The sequence below is a fragment of the Bufo bufo genome, chromosome 1 (assembly GCF_905171765.1).
Source record: "Bufo bufo chromosome 1, aBufBuf1.1, whole genome shotgun sequence".
Lineage (NCBI taxonomy): Eukaryota > Metazoa > Chordata > Amphibia > Anura > Bufonidae > Bufo > Bufo bufo.
Window position 1 is genome coordinate 502,192,530 of NC_053389.1, and position 23,367 is coordinate 502,215,896.

General features: G+C 43.9%; 1 protein-coding gene across 1 annotated transcript in view; it reads left to right on the forward strand.

Moving 5' to 3' along the window:
* The first annotated feature begins 10,145 nt into the window (after positions 1–10,145).
* ZCRB1 (zinc finger CCHC-type and RNA binding motif containing 1) overlaps positions 10,146–23,367 on the forward strand; it is a 36,733-nt gene continuing 23,511 nt past the window's right edge. Inside the window, exons 1-7 of the mRNA XM_040410850.1 lie at positions 10,146–10,252; positions 12,162–12,250; positions 12,608–12,636; positions 15,207–15,318; positions 15,400–15,507; positions 18,322–18,428; positions 18,870–18,948. Of these exons, the coding sequence (XP_040266784.1) occupies positions 12,167–12,250; positions 12,608–12,636; positions 15,207–15,318; positions 15,400–15,507; positions 18,322–18,428; positions 18,870–18,948 (519 nt within the window). The 5' untranslated portion in view covers positions 10,146–10,252; positions 12,162–12,166. The remainder of the gene's footprint in view (positions 10,253–12,161; positions 12,251–12,607; positions 12,637–15,206; positions 15,319–15,399; positions 15,508–18,321; positions 18,429–18,869; positions 18,949–23,367) is intronic.

A 23,367-nucleotide genomic window follows, 5' to 3' on the forward strand; every position in this document is an offset into this window, starting at 1 on the left:
GTTAGAAACATGGGCCCAAGTTTAATACAGTTAAAAGGATTACAATGACCCACAGTGACCGGGAGTAAATTGTGTGTCACTTATGTAATTTTCCGCTACTCCATGTTCAGTCATAATTAGTTATATTTTTGTATCTGCAGATCACTGTACCAGAGCGGAGGTCTCACTGTATCCCGGCAATGAATATGGTATACAGCTGGAGGTGATGACTCTACAACAAGTCAATGACATGGTGGCCACCATGTCAGTATCAGATGACCTGCGCTTAAGCAAGAGTCAGATTCCGGGCTCGGTCTCTGCACTCACGCATCAGATTTTCTGCAGTCAGACATATTCACTAAAGAAGTGAGTTTCCTGCTGCATCAAAGGCAGATTCCAGGCTTGGTCTCTGCAATAACCACTGGACTTGACATTCACCGGACTTTCCGCAGACAGATGTATTCACCAAAGAAGTGAGTTTCCTGCTGCACCAAAGGCAGATTCCAGGCTTGGTCTCTGCAATAACCACTGGACTTGACATTCACTGGACTTTCCGCAGACAGATGTATTCACCAAAGAAGTGCGTTTCCTGCTGCAATAAGAGGCAGATTCCGGGCTCGGTCTCTGCATTCACCACTGGACTTGTCATTCACCGGACTTTCCGCAGTCAGATTTATTCACTGAAGAAGTGAGTTTCCTGCTGCATCAAAAGGCAGATTCCAGGCTTGGTCTTTGCAGAAGTCAACGCACTTGACATTCACCATTGATTTAAGAAAAAATCTACCGTCCTTGTCACGTGCCATCGTTTTCCTCCTCCACCGCCTAGGGGAAGGGCAGTCCTTCAGCCATGGTTCCCTAGAGGTTTCCTCCACTGGGGGTTTTTCCTCTCCTGAGTGCTGAAGGCTCGACTCTTCATGAGTCAATGGCCCATCATCAACAGGGCCACAATTAAGACCAGTGCCCTGACTTCTAATGAGAACATCTTCTGTACATTTGATTCCTTGCAGTTAATAAAAAAGTCAGTGTATATTAAGTAGTGGTGTGCCTGAGCCTTTTTATGAATTTTCAGTCAACTGGATGGGGGTGCAGGGTGTCGGACCCCTGCTGATCAGATAGTGATGGCCATTCTTGGTTTTACAGCTCAGCTTATTTTTTTATCCCCTACCTACAGGATAGAGGATAAGTATCTGATCGATGGGGACTGCTGGGTTCACCATGATCATGAGAATGGGGATCCTGTGTCACCAAAGAAATGGAATGGTAGGTCAACCATGTTTCCTTCTGCTTCATTCAATGTCTATGTGACTTCTGGAAATAGCTGAGCATTGTACTTGGCTTTCTCCAGCAGTCCCATAGAGAGTGAACAGAGTAGGCATGTGCACGCTCGACCTGCCACTTCATTCATGAGGGGACACAGGATCCGGTTCTTGTGATCAGTGGTGGTCCCAGATATTCTGTGGATAGGGGAAAGTTTTGTATTGACAGAAACTATCTTCGGACCATATACCGATTGAAGTCAACTGGTCTACAAAAAATTGGGATGTAACATGAACCACATCCATATTTTTTTGTGGATCCGCGTTTTGCAAACCGCAAAACGGATAAGGTTGTGTGCATAAAGCCTTATACACATTATACTGAAAAAAAAAAATATATATTTTTTTAAGAGGTACAGTCAGCGGGGTACCTCCAACGGAGGCCGACCACACATCTGCTATTGGGTCCCTGGAGGAAGGAGGCCCGGTCTTAGACAAAAGGCCCCGCCTCCTAATTACACATACAGGTGAAACTCAAGACAGGAGCGAGAAATACAGGTGAAACTCGAAAAAATTTGAATATCGTGCAAAGTTCATTTATTTCAGTAATGCAACTTAAAAGGTGAAACTAATATATGAGATAGACTTATTACATGCAAAGCGAGATATTTCAAGCCTTTATTTGTTATAATTTAGATGATTATGGCTTATAGCTTATGAAACCCCAAAGTCACAATCTCAGGTACCCTTTACTCAGGGGTATGGATTAGCTGACTAGAGTGTGACACTTTGAGCCTAAAATATTGAACCTTTTCACAATATTCAAATTTTAAGCTGCATTAATGCAATTCCTTTTAAGTTGCATTACTGAATTAAATGATCTTTTGAACGATATTCGAATTTTTCGAGTTTCACCTGTATTTCTCGCTCCTGTCTTGAGTCCCTGTTTGGGGCTCAGGCTCTGCTCTCCAGCTCCATGCTTCCTCTGTCCTGTCCTCGAGGCCTCCTTTTACTCAGCACATCATCAGTGGCTAACGCTGCACCTGCTGGAGTCCCGACTAGCGCTCTATGTTGTCTCGCTGCTGGGCGCTGGGCTGCCAATCAGCATTAGCAGTGCTTGAAGAGCCTGCTCCTGACTGGCTTGCCTAGCGCCCAGCAGAGAAACTTTAGTGTCCTGTGCCACGGGAGTTGGAATTTCATTCCTCTGCAAGCAACTTGCAAGTGACAGTGTAGAGGATGATGAGAGTGACTTTTGCGGAAACGAGGACTTTAGGTGAGAAGTGACTGTGCTGTCAGTAATATGTGTTTTGGGAGTGAAGTGAAACCCTCATTTCCAGTGCTGAACCCCCAGTTCTGATGCAGAGTTCTACTCTCTCAGCTCTGCTGATGAACCTGAATCTTCACCCTCTCAGTCACCGACACAGTGTAACGCCACCATGCCCTGCTCTGTGCACTCAGGTATAGTAAGTGTCTCATGCACTGATGTAGGGACTAGGGTTGTTGCGGGTATCCAAATATCGATACCCAATCGATACTTTTGCTGTTAGCGCATTCATGTTCCCTCAGCAGCAAAGGGGAGAAGGAGTCACTCTCTCCCCCCCCCGTGCCGCTGCTGCCACCAATGAGGGGAGAGACGGGAGGAGGAGGCGGGTGCACTGCGCCACCAATGATAGTAGAGAACCTTTCATGGGTCCAAACATTGCAAACTAACTATCAGGACAGGGAGAAGGTGAGTTTTTTTTCTTTCTTCCTGGCTGTGAAGCTCTGCGCTTTGATTGGACAGTGCTACAGCCAGGGAGAAGGAACGCCCATTGAGAAAAAGGGCAGTCTCCTCCCCATTGCTCCGATGCTAGCAATTAGCATACAGAGCAGGAAAATATACCGGGGGCCACAGCGGGGGAATGGCGCCTGGGAATAATAGTAAGTGCAGTGAGATCTCTGGGTGCCGCTCTACATGTCCTGATAGTTTACAATGTTTGGACCCATGAAAGGTCCTCTTTAATCTTTAATCCAGGAGGCAGGTGCCGGCAGCAGAATCACATTGCCAGCACCCTGCCTCTGACAGGGAGCTGCGATCAGCGGCAGTTAACCCCTGAGGTGCGGCACCTGAGAAGTTAACTGCCGCTGATCTGCTGCCGGCACCCGCCTCCTGTATTAAAGGTTAATTATCATTGGTGGCGTAGTGTGCCCCCCCAGTATTAAAAACATTGGTGCCGCAGTGCGCTCTCTCCCCCCCTCAACCCCACAGTATTATAATCATTGATGGCAGTGGCAGTTCTGATCAGAGCCCCAGTAGTGTAATCCAGGGGATCTGATCGGTTACCATGGCAGCCAGGACGCTACTGAAGCCCTGGCTGCCATGGTATCTCCCTGCTGCTGTGTGTACTATGCACAGGGCAGCAGGGAGAGTGTGAGGTCTCATTAGAGCTCTATCAGGGTAAATAGGACAAGGGATTAAAAGATGCCAGGTTCTAGCCCCTAAGGGGGAAAATAGTTATTAAATAAAAAGTAAAAAAAAAAAAAAAGTAAAAAAAAAAAAAGCCAAAATATTAAGTATGAATCACCCCCTTTCCCAACCAATTTTATATATAAAATATATAAACAATAAATAATCAAACATATCACATATCGCCACGTCCAAAAAGTCCAAACTATTAAAATATAAAAAGAATCTCCTATGTGGTGAACGCTGGAACAGAAAAAAATAAATAAATAAAAACTGTGCGATTCGGCATTTTTTAAAATGCGGAATGCATGTGGCTTTTTTGGCGTTATATTTTTTTCGCATGGTATCGAATGGTATCGAGTATTGCAATACTTTTTTATGATATCGAAATCGAATCAAAATTTTGGTATCGCAACAACCCTAGTAGAGACACATTGTTTGTCCTGCTTTTACGCTGCAGCTTAGCTCCATAAGGGCATTACTATAATGGTATTTTTATTTTTCCATTTATATAGCTGTATGAGGTCTTATTTTTTTGCGGGACAAGTTGTACTTTCGTATGCCACCATTTAATATGACATACAATGTAGTGGGGGAAAAAATCCAAATGGGGTGGAATTGAAAAAAAATCACACTAGCCTCCACCGTTTTACGGGTTTCGTTCCCACAGTGTTCCTTTTGTGGCAAAACGGACCTATGCTTTTCATTCTCTGGGTCAGTACAATTACCACGACAACACAAATGTATAGGGTTTTTATGTCTAATAGTGTAAAAATAAATTTCAACTTATTATTTTTTTTATATCACCATGTTCTGACTCCATAACTTTTTCATATTTATATCTACTGAGCAGGGGCGGATTAAGTGCATGATAGGCCCGGGGCTGTCTACCCAACTTTTTTTTCTGTATGAAGAGGCTGCGGTGCTTCGTAAGGGCCAAAGTCTCTTCCGAGACCATATGACATTGTTCACATGGTCTTGGTGCAGCTCTGTCCCATCTGAGTGATTGGGGCTGAGCTTCAGTACCAAGCACAGTGCTATCAAATGGACATCGCTGTGCTTGGTAAGGAGCAAAGAGGGTGCGGCGCTCACTTTAACATCACGGTCTCCTCAAACAGCTGATTGTCGGGGGTGCCAGGAGTCAGGCCCCCCAACAATCTCCTAACTCTCTGTGTACAGATGTCATATATGTTACCTGCAGTCCTATGTAACACCCCACATAACACAGTGAATTATTGTGTTATGTGGGGTGTTACATAGGACTGCATGGAACATCTACTACATTATCTGTACACAGAAAGTTATCACTGTTATCTGGGCTGTTACATAGGACTGCCGGTGACACATTAAAATGTTTGTTGCCAAATTTAAAATGCATACGATTATGATAAAAAAAAGACTTGGAGGAGAAGATGAGACACAGGTCACAGGAGTGAGCCAGCTCTACATATAGGGGAATACAACATCACATATAGTAGAATATAGCACCACATACCTGTTACATCCAGTGACATCTCCTGTCATGTAGACCTTCTCTTTCCTCTTCTCCTCCATTTGACCCAGACTGCCATGACAAATTCTTTCAGCCGCATCTCGTCTCTACAGAGTTTGTTACACAGACATGTTATAGTTCTCATAATTGGGGTCATTTCTCAAACTGGTGTAAAGTAGAACTGGCTTAGGTGCCTATAGCAACCAATCAGATTCCAACTTTCATTTTCCAAAGGAGCTGTCAAAAATGAGTTGCAATGTGTAACTAACCCAGTTCTACTTTACACCAGTTTGATAAATTACCCCAAAGGTCCCTATAGTGTTTACAGCAATTATAATGTCCCATAGAGTGCCCCCAGTAATATGCAACACCCTATATTGTGCTCCAGGTGATAATGCCTGTATACTGCCCCCATATAGTAATTTCCCCCACACTGCCACCATATAATAATTTCCCCCACACTGCCACCATATAGTAATTTCCCTCACACCTCCCCCATATATTAATTTCCCCCACACTGCCCCCATATAGTAATTTCCCCCACACTGCCCCATATAGTAATTTTCCCCACACTGCCACCATATAGTAATTTCCCCCACACTGCCACCATATAGTAATTTCCCCCACACTGCTCCTATATAGTATTTTCCCCCACACTGCCACCATATAGTAATTTCCCCCACACTGCCACCATATAGTAATTTCCCCCACACTGCCACCATATAGTAATTTCCCCCACACTGCCACCATATAGTAATTTCCCTCACACCACCCCCATATAGTAATTTCCCCCACACTGCCCCCATATAGTAATTTCCCCCACACTGCCACCATATAGTAATTTCCCTCACACCGCCCCATATAGTAATTTCCCCCACACTGCTCCTATATAGTAATTTCCCCCTCACTGCCCCCATATAGTAATTTTCCCAACACTGCCCCAAATAGTAATTTCTTCCACACTGCCTCCTATATAGTAATTCCCCCCACACTGCCCCCATATAGTAATTTCCCCCACACTGCCCGCATATAGTAATTTCCCCCTCACTGCCCGCATATAGTAATTTCCCCCTCACTGCGCCCATATAGTAATTTCCCCCTCACTGCCCGCATATAGTAATTTTCCCCACACTGCCCCATGAAGTAATTTTCCCCCACACTGCACCCCCATGAAATAAATTGCCTCCACACTGCACTCCCATGAAATAATTTGCCCCCACACTGCACCCCATGAAGTAATTTGCCCCCACACTGCACCCCATGAAGTAATTTGCCCCCACACTGCCCCATGAAGTAATTTGCCCCCACACTGCCCCATGAAGTATTTTGCCCCCACACTGCACCCCCTGAAGTATTTTGCCCCCACACTGCACCCCCTGAAGTAATTTGGCCCCACACTGCCCCCATGAAGTAATTTGCCCCCACACTGCACCCCCTGAAGTATTTTGCCCCACACTGCACCCCATGAAGTAATTTGCCCCCACACTGCACCCCCTGAAGTATTTTGCCCCCACACTGCACCCCCTGAAGTATTTTGCCCCCACACTGCACCCCCTGAAGTAATTTGCCCCCACACTGCCCCCATGAAGTAATTTGCCCCCACACTGCACCCCCTGAAGTATTTTGCCCCACACTGCACCCCCTGAAGTAATTTGGGCCCACACTGCCCCATGAAGTAATTTGCCCCCACACTGCACCCCCTGAAGTATTTTGCCCCCACACTGCACCCCCTGAAGTATTTTGCCCCCACACTGCACCCCCTGAAATAATTTGGCCCTACACTGCCCCCCATTAAAGTAATTTGCCCCCACACTGCACCCCATGAAGTAATTTGCCCCCACACTGCACTCCCATGAAATAATTTGCCCCCTACACTGCCCCCCATTAAAGTAATTTGCCCCCACACTGCACCCCATGAAGTAATTTGCCCCCACACTGCACTCCCATGAAATAATTTGCCCCCACACTGGCGCCCATAAAGTAATTTGCCCCCACACTGCACCCCCATGAAGTAATTTGCCCCCACGCTGCACCCCCTGAAGTAATTTGCCCCCACATTGCACCCCCTGAAGTAATTTGCCCCCACATTGCACCCACTGAAGTATTTTCCCCCCACACGGCACCCCCTGAAGTAATTTGGCCCCACACTGCCCACCATGAAGAATTTGCCCCCACACTGCACCCTCTGAAGTGATGTGCCCCCACACTGCCCCCATGAAGTAATTTGCCCCCAAGTAATAATCTGTCCCACATGAAGTTATTTGCACCCATTTAATAATCTGCCCCCCTGAACTGATTTGCTACCACACTGCCCCATGTCCTCCTCCGCCCCCCCCCTACACACAGAAACATTTTTTTTTTAAAGCTAATACTTACATGTGTCCGGCATGGTGAGGCAGGCGTGCATTCTTCATTGTCCTGCGTCCCTCCCGGCACAGGCGCGCGATGACGTCATCACGCATGCCTGCGCCGGGATTTCACTACCGCATAGGCCTCAGGCCTACTAGGCCTGAAGCCTATGGTGGTGATCGGCGGCGGGGCAGGGAACTATTCGCTCCCGTGCCCCGCCGCAGTATGTGGGCGTTTGGGTCGGCGTTAGGCCCCCCAGGGATGCCGGGCCCGGGGCTACCGACCCTATTATAATCCGCCACTGCTACTGAGCTGTGTGGAGGCTCATTTTTTGCGGCACAATCTGTAGTTTTTATTGATACTATTTCGGAATGTGTGTGACTTTTTGATCATATTTTATTACATTTTTTTGGGTAAGAGAAGGGATGAAAAAATGGCAAGTTGGCCATTTTGACCCTTTTTTCCGTTACGCCATTCGCCATTTTTATATTTTAATAGTACGGGCATTTTCGGATGCGGTGATGCCCATGATGTTCATATTTTTTGTCACAGATAAGGAATGTCAGGAGAACCTGAACAGTGCTGTGGAGAACAAACCATATATACCATATCAACACTGGTGCAAAGCAAAACTGGCTTAGTTGCCCATAGCAATTAGAGATGAGCGAATTTCAGGTTATAAAATTAGTTCACGCTTCGTTTGGTGGCAAGCAGAATTGCCTTATGGATTCCGTTACCACGGACCATAACGCAATTCTATGACGGAATGCCTTTAGAGGCATTCCGTTATTCATTCCGTCATAATAGAAGTCTATGGGCTGAAAAAACGAATCCGTCCCGTTTCCGTTGTGCAGGGGAGTCCTCTCCCGCATAACGGAAATGGGATGGATCCGTTATGCAGGCCATAGACTTCTATTATGACGCAATGAATAACGGAATGCCTCCAAAGGCATTCCGTCATAGAATTGCGTTATGGTCCGTGGTAACGGAATCCATAAGGCAGTTCTGCTTTTACCACCAAACGCAGGGATCTCAAGTCTCCCGGAGGTTCAGGGAGTCTCCCGCTATTAGATAGCGGCTCCCTGACACCAGCATGTGAGACAATATATCCCGGAAAGGTTTACTGAGAGCAGAGAGATAAGAGAAGTGACAGGACAGAGTTTAGATTACAGGTTGAATTAACCCTTTAAGGTCAAATTGGCTTCTCAAGGAGATCTATATGTTAAAGGCATCCCTTCTTCTCTCATTCAGTAGCTATATAACTATTGAGAACTATTTTTTTAAAATACATTTACACATTTAACCCTCCATTTTAATTATATTATTTACCCCAGTGTTAAATTCACCCCACCTGGATGCTTGTTTTTTTCCTACAGTGGGGTAGATAATTACACACAGGGTTTTAAAGAATAAACTTACTGACTCAGACCAAGAGCCGACTCAGCGAGTCAGCAAGTGAATCCAAGCATCCGCGCATGCGCATTGCGCAACCTAAGCTTCGGTTCACTTGCTTCTTGTCAGCTCAGCGAATGAACCCGAAGATTCGATTCATGAATCGGGTCATTTGAATGAACTGATTAAAATGAACCGATTCATGTGAAAGATCCGAACTTCCCATCTCTAGTTTACTCGCAGTAAACCTTTCCGGCAACCTGTAGCAGTGTCCCCTTCTCGGCGCGTGCGCACAGTGCAAGAAGAAGCCGATGCCAGCAGTCCGCAACGGCGCATCAGGCTGAGCCTGTGCGCACACGCGGGATCTCAAAGCGGGAGGAGGGGGAGGGAGAGGCGGCACTGAGGAGTAGAAGACGGCGCTGGGCACGAACGGCGATGCGTGCGGCCGGGCACCATGCATCCACAGACCTCCCCTTCTTGGGCACCTTAATTCAATGATTGACAGGTTAGTAAAACCTGTTTTTCCGCAGAATAAAGCCACAAATAGCTTTTATAAGCCACCTTAGAAATCAGAATGCTACCCTGGACATGAGCAGATGTTTAGCTCACAGGGCTTATAGGTGGTGATAGAATCCCTTTAATCATATACAGAAATATGATAATTTGGGGCAGGGTAATGAGCCCCGTCCTCCACACCATAGAGCAAAGTGTGCATATACGGCATATGTCTGGAAAATGTAATAAAAAGTTTGTGGGGAAAAAAAAAAAAGAAAACCTCCCTGAAATGAGTTTTTGCAGGTTGGGATGTCTGCAAACGAAGCGTGAACGAATTTCATAACATGAAATTCACTCATCTCTAATAGCAACCAATCAGCTTCCACTTTTCATAGCTTCTTTGGGAAATGAAAAGATCAATCTGATTGGTTGCCATGGGAAACTAAATCAGTGTTCTATTGCACCACTTTTGATTAAACTGTGAAGCAAAAAAAAAAAAAAACAACCAAAAGTTAGAGATCAATAAAATACCAATAGAAGGAATACCTAGTGAATTTTTAGCTACCAGTGCATGGGTACAGAATGACCCTGTGAGCTGAGGGCCAGGGAAAATGTGGCTGATAACCGTATTCATTTCATCACACAAGCCTCCACTTCTCGAGCGTCCATGTTTTCATAGACCAGGGTCTCAGCTTTTGTGAAAGTGACTCCGGCAAAATGGCTCCGTGGGTGCAGACGGAAGTCTCTGACACACTGCCCTCCTGCAGACGGAGTCAGTGCTGCAGGAAGCTGCCGAGAGAGGAGAGCGATGGACGGGTAGAGGAGGGGACAGGCAGCAGACTGGTAAGCGCTGCATCTGCTGAACGAGCTATTACACACAGGCTTTCTCCTTCTTGCACCTTTTCTGCCTCCATGTATATTATTTCAAGCTTTTTATTGCTGGGCGCTTATTAGTTCATCTAACCAGTCCCAGGGATTGGTTGTCTGCTTGTTCAGCTAGGAGGGGAGGCTCCTAAAAAAAAAAAAAGGGACATCTGGAGTCCTGGAAGAGTTGGCTACTAATTTCTTGGATTTGGCTTGCTGGGCTGCTTTCTCCATGTACTTGTGTATGTGGTGCTGATTTATGAGATGCAGGCCCCAGACACAAGCCTCCCTCCCCCCCAGACTAATGTTTAGGCTGTAAGAGAGGCACCTCACCGCAACCCATGTCCACCACCCAACCAAGCCTAACCCCCTGAAAACAAGCACGGGCCCACAGAGAACCCCCTAAATGGCTATCCTCACCCATTCATGCCTCTGCCTACAGAGGTATGGATACAGCGCAGAACAGTGAGCTACACTGTGCTGAGAGGCAATCTGTTTGGCCATGCCCCTGGCCCACTAAGCAGATACCTATGGGGTACTTTCACACTTGCGTTTTTCTTTTCCGGCGCTGAGTTCCGTCCTAGGGGCTCAATACCGGAAAAGGACAGATCAGTTTTATCCTAATGCATTCTGAATGGAGAGCAATCCGTTCAGGATGTCTTCAGTTCAGTCTTTTAGACTTTTCAGGACGGAGATAATACTGCAGCATGCTGCGGTTTTATCTCCGTCCAAAATTCCGGAACACTTACCGGAATTCCGGATCTGGCATTTTTTCTCATTGACATGCATTCATGCCGGATCCGGGCCTGAGTGTTCCAGCAAAACAGATCCAGCATTGCGGTCTGCGCATGCTCAGAGCGCAAAAAATGTGAAAAAATAAATGCTGGATCCGTTTTTCCAGATGACACCAGAGAAACGGATCCGGCATTTCAATGCATTTGTCATACGGGTCAGGATCCTGACCCGTCTGACAAATGCCATCAGTTTGCATACGTTTTGACGGATCCGGCAGGCAGTTCCGGCGATGGAACTGCCTGCCGGAATCCTCTGCCGCGAATGTGAAAGTACCCTTAAGCCACCAGTTGCCAAAGTAAAGCATCAGGGTTCCTCTGTCTGACCAGTGGTATCTACAACTGCATTAGTCTCCATCAGGACTGCGGGACATACAGCGCTGCAATCTTCTGAAGTGCTTCTGTCAGAAGACGGCACCCTAGAAGAGCTCCTGCAAGGGCTGTTACACACGAGCGAGTCCATTGCAGGAATCAGGCTCCGTTTGTGAGTGTGAGCCTCTGTTCTGAATTATAAATCATGATAATGCCGTGCGCTCCTGAAGTCCAGAACGGAGGATCACACTCACACACAGTGTGATTCCCGCAGTGGACTCCCACGTGTGGAACCACCCTAAGATGTGCTTTTTAAAGGGCATCTGTCAGCAGATTTGTACCTATGAATCTGGCTGACCTGTTACATGTGTACTGTGTTGGTCCCTCGTACATATGTGCCTACAGGCTCTGCTCTCTCTGCAACTGCTGCGTCCTCTCCACTTTGATTGACTTTAGGAGAAATCAGGGCCAAGTGTGATGACATTTTTCACTGCCTGGTCCTGTCAATCAAAGTAGAGAGGACACGGCAGTTGCAGAGAGAGCTGAGCTTCTAGGTGTAAAGGCAACACCCCCATTGCTCCTAGTGGCTCATTTGCATATATTAAAACATCATTTTTCTCAGCAATGCGGGCACATATAAACATGGGACCAACACAGATGCCTTCAGCTGCCAGGAGCACATGTAACAGGTCAGCCAGATTCATAGGTACAAATCTGCTGACAGATGCCCTTTAATACCCCAAATAATGACTGCACATTTAACTCATATTAAATTTTTTCTGTAGGTACCATGAGTGGAGGTCTTGCACCTAGCAAGAGTACTGTGTATGTGTCTAATCTGCCATTCTCACTGACCAACAATGACCTCCACCGGGTATGTACAGTCTACAGCTCTTTACCATAGTGATCTGAGTTGCCCTACTACATTAGAGTCTGTGGGTGTACCGCCATGTCAAAAACATACCCCATACTGAGAGCACTCTTTCTAATCATTGAGTGCTTCATCTGGCTGCTAGGGTTAATTTATTTTTGAAGCATCGATCTCCCATCTGGACAGGGAATTTTATAGGCTTACGAACGGAGGTGCATTTGGTTGGTGCCAGTGCACTCATCTACTTACCTTTAGCAGGTCATAATTATAGGAGTGCTGCCAGGAGACAGATGCTCTGTAATAAAGCATGTTTGGGTTTGAAAAGAAATCCTTACCTGTGTTTTAATTTTTTTTTTTCAGATTTTTTCAAAGTATGGAAAAGTAGTCAAGTAAGTAAATTAATAAAAAATATCAGTGATACGTATTGCGTACTAACAATTACATATAATTATGTACTATCAGTCTGGTTTCAAGGTAAACTGCATGTCAACCATGGGGGGAGCGGAGGCGGCATTGTTGCAGTGTAAGGAAATTCCATGGATTGGTTCCTTTATTTTGCTATTAGTAGAAAGTGTTTTTCTGCAATTTTCACATTGATGCCTTTCATTAATAGAAATAGGTGCAGGTCTGACTAACAATTTTATATTGTTTTTTTCGTTTTACTACATTTAGCCTCTTAGGGACCGGGCTCATTTTCACCTTAAGGACCAGGCCATTTTTTGCAAATCTGACCAGTGTCACTTTATGTGGTGATAACTTTAAAACGCTTTGACTTATCCAGGCCATTCTGAGACTGTTTTTTTGTCACATATTGTACTTCATGACACTGGTAAAATGAAGTAAAAAAAACAAATTTTTATTTATAAAAAAAATACCAAATTTGGCAAAAATTTAGAAAAATTTGCAAATTTCCAAGTTAAAATTTCTCTACTTCTATAAAACATAGTAATACCTACAAAAATAGTTATTACTTTACATTCCCCATATATCTACTTCATGTTTGGATCTTTTTGGGGATGTAACAAGGCTTAGAAGTTTAGAAGTAAATCTTGAAAATTCTCAGAAATTTTCAAAAACCAACTTTTTAAGGACCAGTTCAGGTCTGAAGTCACTTTGTGAGGCTTACATAATAGAAACCACCCAAAAATGACCCCATTCTAGAAACTACACCCCTCAAGGTATTCAAAACTAATTTTACAAACGTCGTTAACCCTTTAGGTGTTCCACAAGAATTAATGGAAAATAGAGATACAATTTCAAAATGTCACTTTTTTGGCAGATTTTCCATTTTAATATTTTTTTTTTCCAGTTACAAAGCAAGGGTTAACAGCCAAACCAAACCCAATATTTATGGCCCTGATTCTGTAGTTTACAGAAACACCCCATATGTGGTCGTAAACTACTGTACGAGTACACAGCAGGGCGCAGAAGTAAAGGAATGCCATACGGTTTTTGGAAGGCAGATTTTGCTGGACTGGTTTTTTGACACCATGTCCCATTTGAAGCCTTCCTGATGCACCCCTAGAGTAGAAACTTAAAAAAAGTGACCCCATTTTAGAAACTACGGGATAGGGTGGAGGTTTTGGTGGTACTTGTTTAGGGTACATATGATTTTTGGTTGCTCTATATTACACTTTTTGTGAGGCAAGGTAACAAAAAATAGCTGTTTTGACACCATCTTTTTTTTTTTTGTTATTTACAACATTCATCTGACAGCTTAGATCCTGTGGTATTTTTATAGAGCAGGTTGTCACGGACGCGGAGATACCTATGTATAATTTTTTTTTATTTATGTAAGTTTTACACAATGATTTCAATTTTGAAACAAAAAAAATAATGTTTTAGTGTCTCCATAGTCTAAGAGCCATCGTTTTTTGCCGATTATCTTAGCTAGCGTCTCATTTTTTGCGGGATGAGATGATGGTTTGATTGGCACTATTTTGGGGTGCACATGACTTTTTGATCGCTTACCATTACACTTTTTGTGATGTAAGATGACAAAAAATGGCTTTTTTTACACCGTTTTTAAATTATTATTTTTTTTTACGGTGTTCATCTGAGGGGTTAGGTCATGTGATATTTTTATAGAGTCGGTCGATACGGATGCAGCGATACCTAATATGTAGGTTGGGTCTCATTTTTTGCAGGATGAGGTGACGGTTATTTGGTGGGCATACACCTTTTTGATCTCTTATTGTTGTACTTTTTGTGATGTAAGGTGACAAAAAAATTGTTTATTTAGCACAGTTTTTATTATTTCTTACGGTGTTCATCTGAGGGGTTAGGTCATGTGATATGTTTATAGAGCAGGTCGATACGGACGCAGCGATACCTAATATGTATACTTTTATTTATTTTTTCCTATTTTTTTACCACTTTTTTTTTTTTACTTTATTTGGAGAAAATGACGTTTTGGGGGTCTAATCCCTTTTACAATGCATTTCAATACTTCTGTATTGGAATGCATTGGCTGTATGAGTAATACTGTGTGTATTACTCATACAGCTTCCGGCCTGTGAGATCCAGGGGGCTGGATCTCACAGGCTCGTCACTGGAACGCAGCGCAGATGCAGACCCACGGGGACCCGATGGCACAGCTGCCCGCCGCCGCCTGCAACATGAAAAGCCGCAAACCGCAGGTCTAAATTCACCTGCGGTTTGCGGCGATCGCCGACACTGGGAGGGGGGGGGGGGTCACGGGACCCCCCCCTCGCATTTAGCCAAGGTGCCTGCTAAATGATTTGAGCAGGCACCTTGTTCTGATCACCGCCCGCCGGCGGTGATCGGAAATACACAGGGCGTACAGGTACACCCTGAGTCCTTAAGTACCAGGACAGTCCTTAAGTTACAGTGTCCGTAACAGGTTAAAGAAATAAAAAAACTTTGAAAAAAATATTACTGTATAATTCAGATAATATTATCAATGTTGTTGATTAGCCTGCATTTTTTTTTTTTTTAGAGTCACTATTGTAAAGGACAAGGACTCCCGAAGGAGTAAAGGAGTTGCGTTTGTTCTATTTCTAGATAAGGAACCAGCACAGAACTGTGTCCGGGCACTGAACAACAAACAAGTATGCTTTTTCATACTGCATTTGAGACCATGAGTAAATAGGATGTTGGATTTCTTATATATATGCCTGCTTGTCTTCCAGCTCTTTGGCAGACTGATAAAAGCTAGCATTGCCATTGACAATGGTAGAGCAGCTGAATTTATACGGAGGAAGAATTACACTGACAAGTCCAGATGCTATGAATGTGGGGTGAGTTACTACCAATCACAGACACCAACTCTGTCTAAATACATTCATAAAATGTCTACCACCACTGGAGTTTTTATGCTTTATTGTGTACTAGCGTATATACCCAGTTTTGCCTGGTGGTTCATCTATATACAGTATATAAATATTTTCTAAAGCTACCGTATTTTTTCACCCTATAGGATGCATTGGCTCATAAGACGCACCTAGGTTTTAGAGGAGGAGGAAAATAAGAGGAAAATATTTTTTTATTAGACCTCTGGTCAGACCACCAATCAGAACTCAACTGACAGCACCAGTCAGATCCCGTATGTTAATAAAACCTCAGCTGTGACCCCCAATCAGACCTCAAATAGGAGCCCCATGCCTCTCATCAGCTCCCATATCAGCCCCCATGCTACAGAGCACATAAAATAAAAAACCCACTTACCTCTCCTGCTTCGGACGCCACCGGTCCTCTCCTCCAGCGCTCCTCCTGCTGCCGGCTGTACAGAGTGCCCTCGCACTATACACAACCACACCACAGCCGACAGTTGCGAACCAGGAGGTGGTGAGTACAGAGCCTTCACCGCTTCCCGGTCCTCCGGTACTAATGAGCGCTTCCATGCTCATTAGTATTTGCCCCATAAGTACCTCGGATCTGAAGCAGAGTTCAGTGTCAAGTTCTAAAGTGGTTTTCCACTTTTTAAAAATCGACTTCCGAAGTTATTCAACAAAGTCTAAAGCTGGCTTCGCTGAACACTATTCGCAACCAATCATTGACCTGTGTAAAAGGTATTACTGAGGGCAGGGACCTAAAACTTAACTTTTATTTATAATCACAGTAAAATAAAATTACGACTTGGATAAAGCATCCTATTTGGTGCGTAGAAAGCTATCAACGGTAAACGAAGGGCGGTAAAAGGCTGAGAAACTGGGATACAGGGAATAACTGTCCCTAAACTTTCCCTCCACAGCTGCTCAGCCCAGAGATGCACCTTAATGGTAGGTGTACTCTGCCCGCGTACCTAGGACTGAACGGTCCTTGAAAAGACCCTATTACAAGATGTAATTACAAGATGTATCCCAATTTCACAGGTTCCAACGCGTTTCCACCTCTTAATGCAACAGAGGGTTCATCAGGGGTCAATAAGGAAAGTGCGCGGCCTCTTGCAGAGCGCCCCTATTAGACACGAGCGTTCCGGATTCTCTCAGGGTGTGTTCAGGAAAAAACGGATGGTTTTGCGCGTAAGTTCAGACAGTTTTGTCTGCGATTGCGTTCAGTGTTTTATTTTTTTTCACAAGGGTGCAGTCAGTTTTTGATGCGTTTTTCATGCGCCTGAAAAAAAAGCTGAAGAAAAACAATCTACATCTCCTAGCAACCAGCACTGAAAAATGCATTGCATCCGGATGCAATCTGTTTTTCACCGAATGCCCATTTACTTCTATGGAACCAAAGCTGCATGAAAAACGCAGCATATAGAACATGATGCAATTTTTCCTGAATGCAGAAATGATGCGAGAAAAATGACGCTCATGTGCGCAGACCCATTGAAATGAATCGATTTGGATTCAGTCCAGATGCTGTGCGTTTGCTTCACGCTCGTGTGAAAGAGGCCTTAGAAAATCTTACCTGCTGTTCTAAGAGACGTGTGAAACACCACCGGGTTTTTGAAACCTCTTCATTACATTTATCTTTGGGGGTGTATGCATATGTGTACATCTTATGAAGGACTCCACTACTTAAAATGGCCTTTCTCCTTATTTTTAGGAAGGTGGGGGGTTTAACTGCAGATGACAATCCATGTTAGAGCAATTTATGTACATACACTATACCCCTATGGCATTATGGGGAATATTGTCATACCATTGTAATACTGTCATTTGGCTTTAGTTTTAATATAGTTTAGGGACAGGGACGTTAAATATTTTTGTAATTTACATTATTAATGTTTCTTTCTTCTACTAGAAGATGGTGTAGAGTCAGCATTGCTTAGGAGAATCTATAAGACTGTAATATAAAAGGCTTCCAGCCGCCTCTTGTCACTGCCTCGGTCCCTAGCTATGGACATGTGGTATAACTATCACTGTCCATCACTCTGCCTAACTGACTTGTTACACACAGGCGTCTTCAGCGCTCATTAAAACGCTGAAGACAGATTCTGCTTAGCAACGCTCAGTTACAGCTTTGATAGAAGACTCTTTAAACTCAAACGACAGTTACTTTAAAGTGTAACTGTCATGTTTTCATCAAAAAATCTATTTTATTATATGTCACTGCTGCAGCAGCATTATGCGTAAAGCAATCTTTAGTTTCTTTACATACCACTGTTTTCCTTTAGTTTTTCCCTTAATTACGGCTGCTTAAACATTTACAATATGAGGACCTTCTCAAGATGGATCCTCTGCCAGTTCTGTGAGGCCAAAACTGCTTTCCCTCACTTCCCATACACACTTGCTGTAGCCAGCAACTCCCTGCCAGCCAATCAGATTGAATTACTGAGAGACACGCCTCCTCACTCTGAAGCCTAATGCAGGCATGCATTGTGAAGGACCGCCCCTCTGTCTTCTGTTTATACTAAAAGGAAAACAGACAAGCCCTAGCAATGGTCTTTTAAGGGACAGAGGACATTAATGAAAGCTGTTATTATAAGGTAATTACAGATCTTTTGACAATCATTGACATACTAACTCAGGTATACATGCCTAGCTCTGATAAACTAGCAAATTAAATAAAAAATGACAGTTACCCTTTAAATACAGATTGTGTTTTTATTGCATGTGACCACACAACCAAAATTCCAAATAAATGTGTTCATTTTATTTTATTTTTTAAAGGACACTGGTCACTTGAGTTATGCTTGTCCAAAAAATATGCTGGGGGATCGTGAACCTCCACAAAAGAAAGAGAAGAAAAGAAAGAGAAATGCTGAAATTGAAGAAGTGTAAGGAGTCACTTTCCCATTTGGGCTACTTTCACACTCGCGTTTGGTGCGGATCCGTCATGGATCTGTACAAACGCATCCGTTCAGATAATACAACCGCATGCGTCCGTTCAGAACGGATCCGTCCCCATTGACTTACATTGTGTGTCAGGACGGATCTGTTTGGCTCAGTTTCATCACACGGACAGCAAAACACTGCAAGCTGCGTTTTGGTGTCTGCCTCCAAAGTGGAAAGGAGCCAAACTGTCGCATTCTGAGCGGATACTTATCCATTCAGAATGCATTAAGGGCAAAACTGATCCGTTTTGGACCGCTTGTGAGATCCCTGAATGGATATCGCAAACGGAAAGCAAAACGCCAGTGTGAAAGTAGCTTTAACCATCATGAGAGTACTGTTATTACGTACATGGTGCTTACATACCCACATATTTAACCTTGCAGTGTCGAAGATGAACAGAGTGAAGAAGAAGAAGGTGAAGATCCGGCTCTTGACAGTCTCAGTCAGGCCATAGCATTCCAGGTAGAACTCTTAAATTACTTCTATAATCCACATACCAAGCTTTACAGAGTGTCCTACTATAAAACCATATCCTGCCATCGCAGCAGCATAAAAGACTGCCAGTAAAACCATTCTGGATTTACCTTTGGGGAAATTGTGCATTAGGTACCATCCAGCTTTACAGTTTCCTGGTGCTGGATGCTCAACTTTTTTTTTTTTTTTACACAGATCAGCTTTCAAAAAAATCCCAGTACAGTATCCCAATGGGCATGAGATACATGATCGCAGTTCAAAAAATATGTGTAACAATTGTTTTAACTTTTGAAAGTAATGTCACCAATATAGGCCCATTACATTTTTACATCTTGTTGTTGAGGCTTCTAAAAATCTGTGTTTGCGCCCAACTTGCTGGAAAATACAGTCCCAATTCCCCAAAATTTGGGACACTGTAAAATGTAAATAAAACCAGAATGCAATGATTTGCAAATCTAATAGACCCGTATTTTATTCACAACTAGCAGAAGTACCCGGCTTTGCACGGGTATATTTCATCTATTTAATTTAATGTTTGTGTGTGTCGTTAAAAGATATCGACAGTATCCCCCACAACAGTGACCTCTCCAGCACACCGCCCCTTTAACAGCGAACTCCACAGTCCCCCACCCCTTAACACTGACCCCCCCCCCCACAGTGCCCCGCCACTTTAAAATGGGACCCGCACAGCAGCCCATCCCCTTAACTTTGACCTTCACAGCAGCCCATCCCCTTAACTTTGACCTTCCCAGCAGCCCATCCCCTTAACTTTGACCTTCACAGCAGCCCGCCCCTTTAACAGTGAGTTTCACAGCACCCCGCTGCCTTAACAGTGACCTCACAGTACCCTGCCCCTTAACAGTGACCTCCACAGCGCCCTGCCCATTTAATGCTATGGGCAGGGCGCAACATTTTGTCTCAACAATTTTTATAATGATAGTCTATGGTGTCGCCCTGCGACATGTGACATACTGCGACACAACAGTTGCAAAAAATCCATCCAAGATGGATTTTTCTGCGACTGTTGTGTCCCATCATGTCACATGTTACAGTGCAACACCATAGACTATCATTATAAAAATTGTCTCGTGACACATGTAGCGGTGTAGTTGTGCCTTATGTATCGTGCGACAAATGTCCTCTTGTAGCCCTAGCCTAAAGCTGACCTACAGCAGTGAAGAAAAAATGGCTGGGTTGTCATGGAAACCTGGAGTAAAATTGTGTGTATGTGGAGACTAAGGGCCTGCGAGCTTCTATTGGCTGATAAGGGACATGTGACCGTGTGTATGGCAGTTGGGATATGAAGAGAAAGACTTGCAGGCTTCTATTGGCTAAAGGTCATTTTTTGGGAATATCTCAGGAACTGTACTTCCTAGAGAGCTGTGACCCCCACAAGATTTCTTTCCAGGTATCAATGTGTATACCAAGTTTCATTGAAATCGATGGTTGCGTTTTTGAGTGATCGCTGAACATACATACATACGTCTTTTTATATATATATTTATCTCTACTTAAAGGTGGTATCCCATGATTGATGTAAAAAAATTAAATCAGATATCCTATAGGACATGACAAGCTCTTTCTATCAAAGCTAGAACCAGTCATGTACCTCACATGGATCCAGAGATCTCCACATTCATTGCTCTGCTAGTTTTATATCAAGCTGACGGCTCAAGGGGTGGGTCTTTTCTGCTGCAGCTCAGGGGGCGTGTCTCAGCTCCACCTATCACAGCTCAGGAGGCGTGTCTCAGCTCCCCCTATCACAGCTCAGGAGGCAGTTGAAGGATGAAACTGATCATGTGCAGCCTTCTCAATGAGCAGGTCAAAGATATAAGAAAGAAAACAAACAGCAGGTGGCGCTATACAGATACATTTTATTCAATAACTCAGTGGCTATGATAAATTCTTAATTACATGCAATTACAAAAGTATTCAGATCCAGGTGTTAGTTTGAAAACTCTAGAATATTTTTCGTGGGACAACCCCTTTAAAGGGGATTCTCCACCTTAGTCTATGTTCACATGTGTCAGATTTTCCTTAGGCAGAAATCTAAGGGCTAATACCCAGATTTCTGCTGTGGAAGTTCCAGCATATCCTCTTGTAGATTAGATCTAATAGAATTATGTAATATGTGGAATCCACACAATAGTGAGCATGGAATCTGCACAGATTTGCTGTACTGCATGTGCGTGAGGTATAAAATACCTGATTTACTTGTGTGTCACCGTAGGACAGGGATCAGCAATGTTCGGCACTCACAGCCACGGGGCCTGAGCTTTAACAGCCTGTAAATGTCGGTGAGGAGATCAATTGCTGGAGTTTATGTTGTTGTGATGGATGCAGTATGTGGTTTAGCATTGTCTTGCAGAAATATGCAAGGCCTTCCCTGAAAAAAAAAAACAACCTCTGGAAGGGAGCATATGTCGTTCTAAAACCTCTATATACTGTTATACATTTATAGTGCCTTTCCAGATGTGTAAGCTGCCCACGCCATAGGCACTAATGCAGCCCCATACCATCAGAGAGGCAAGCTTTTCAACTGTGCGTTGATAACCACTTGGAACCAAACCCGGGAAACAGTTTTTTTCAGTAGAAATTCATTTGTGAAGTTATTATGCGAAGTCTCGCGAGACTTCACGAAGTAATAATGTCGGCTCATAGGAGCCAATACATTCTAATACTGTACGGAGCTCCTGCTCCGTACAGTATTCAAACGAAGCATTACGCAAATCGACTTCGGATGTTTCATCCGAAGTCTATTCGCTCATCCCTATTTATAATCATTTTATCCTTGCTATAGTAAAAATCAGCTCTCCATGCACTGACTTTCCAGTGACTTGTTTATATACAGAGGCACGGAGAAGGGAGAGGGCAGCAGCCTGAACCAATGATGAGACAGGAGGTGTCAGACTACCTCAGATGTCCTGTAGGCAATTCTAGTCACAGGTTATAGCGCTGTCCTAATAGAGCTTTGCTATAAAGAAGCAAATAAATAGCCGGTAAACCCTGTAGGATTTACAGATTATTTTTGAGAGCATGATTAAAGGGTCACTCTAAAGTGAACTTTCAGTAAAAAATAAAAGCTCCACAATACATTTAGATCCCCGTGCACTAAGGATTTTTTCTTTCTTTCCAAAAACTTGTTTGCGTTTTTTTGGGAAGGTGGAAGGGGGGGGGGGGAAGGGGGGTTTAAAGGGAACCTTTGTTTATAGAGCTGAGGACATGGGTTGCTAGATGGCCGCTAGCACATCCGCAATACCCAGTCCCCATAGCTCTTTGTGCTTTTATTGTGTATAAAAACCGATTTGATACGTATGCAAATTACCCTGAGATGAGTCAGAGCTTGAAAATATGACTCTTCTCTGGTCACACAAGTAAGATATGACTCTTTTATGTTAATTTGCATATGTATCAAATCGTTTTTTTTTTTACACAATAAAAGCACACAGAGCTATGGGGATGTGCTAGCGGCCATCTAGCAACCCATGTCCTCAGCTCTATACCCAAAATGCCCGTGACAGGTTCCCTTTAAGCAAAAATGCTACATGTTGGCCAATGGAAAATTATAAAATGCCCTACAAACACTGCATTTTAACACACACATAGTGGCGGATCCTAGCTTTATTTGCCTGTTGGTGTTTCTTCAAATTGCAACATGCTTTGGGTGTGGTGTTTTTCTGGCATTTTGCCCATAACTTTTCTACACAGAAAAAAAAGACTAAAAAACATTGTGAGACTAAAAAACACCACCACAAGAAACGCTTGTAAAAAGTGCATGCATTTTTTACAAGCCTGAAAATGTGTGGCAGCACCTTCACAGAGCAGAGACTGCCTATCCCAATGCTGCTGTAACCATAAGACTTAACTATCAGTTCTCTCTACACAAACAGCTTGTAATTCCCCTTTTGACTAAGATATTTAGGGTGCTTCCACACTATGTACTGTATTTTGCAGACTATAAGATGCACTTTTTAGGAAGAAAAAAAAATCTGTGGTGGCCCCTCAGCACTATTATATTGCTTGAGGGCTTGCTGGGGCTGAAGTGCGCTAGTAACCATAATGCTTTCAGCACAGAGTGCTCATTCGGGAAGCAGGGTGAGGGATTTGGAGCCGCTAATCATAGGGTTCTGGTCAGAGGCGTACATTGAAATCGTGGGGCCCCATAGCAAAACTAAGCATTGGGGCCCTTTAATGTTTGTGTGTTAAAAGATAGACCGTATCCCCCATAACAGTGACCTCTACAGCACCCCGCCCCACTGTCTGCTGAGCTGTGTATCTAATCCTATCCTGTGTAATGCTGTGTGCTGAGCTGTGTATCTAAAATCCTATCCTGTGTGATACTGTCTACTGAGCTGTGTATCTAATCCTGTCATGTGCGATACTGTCTGAGCTGTGCATGTCCTCGTG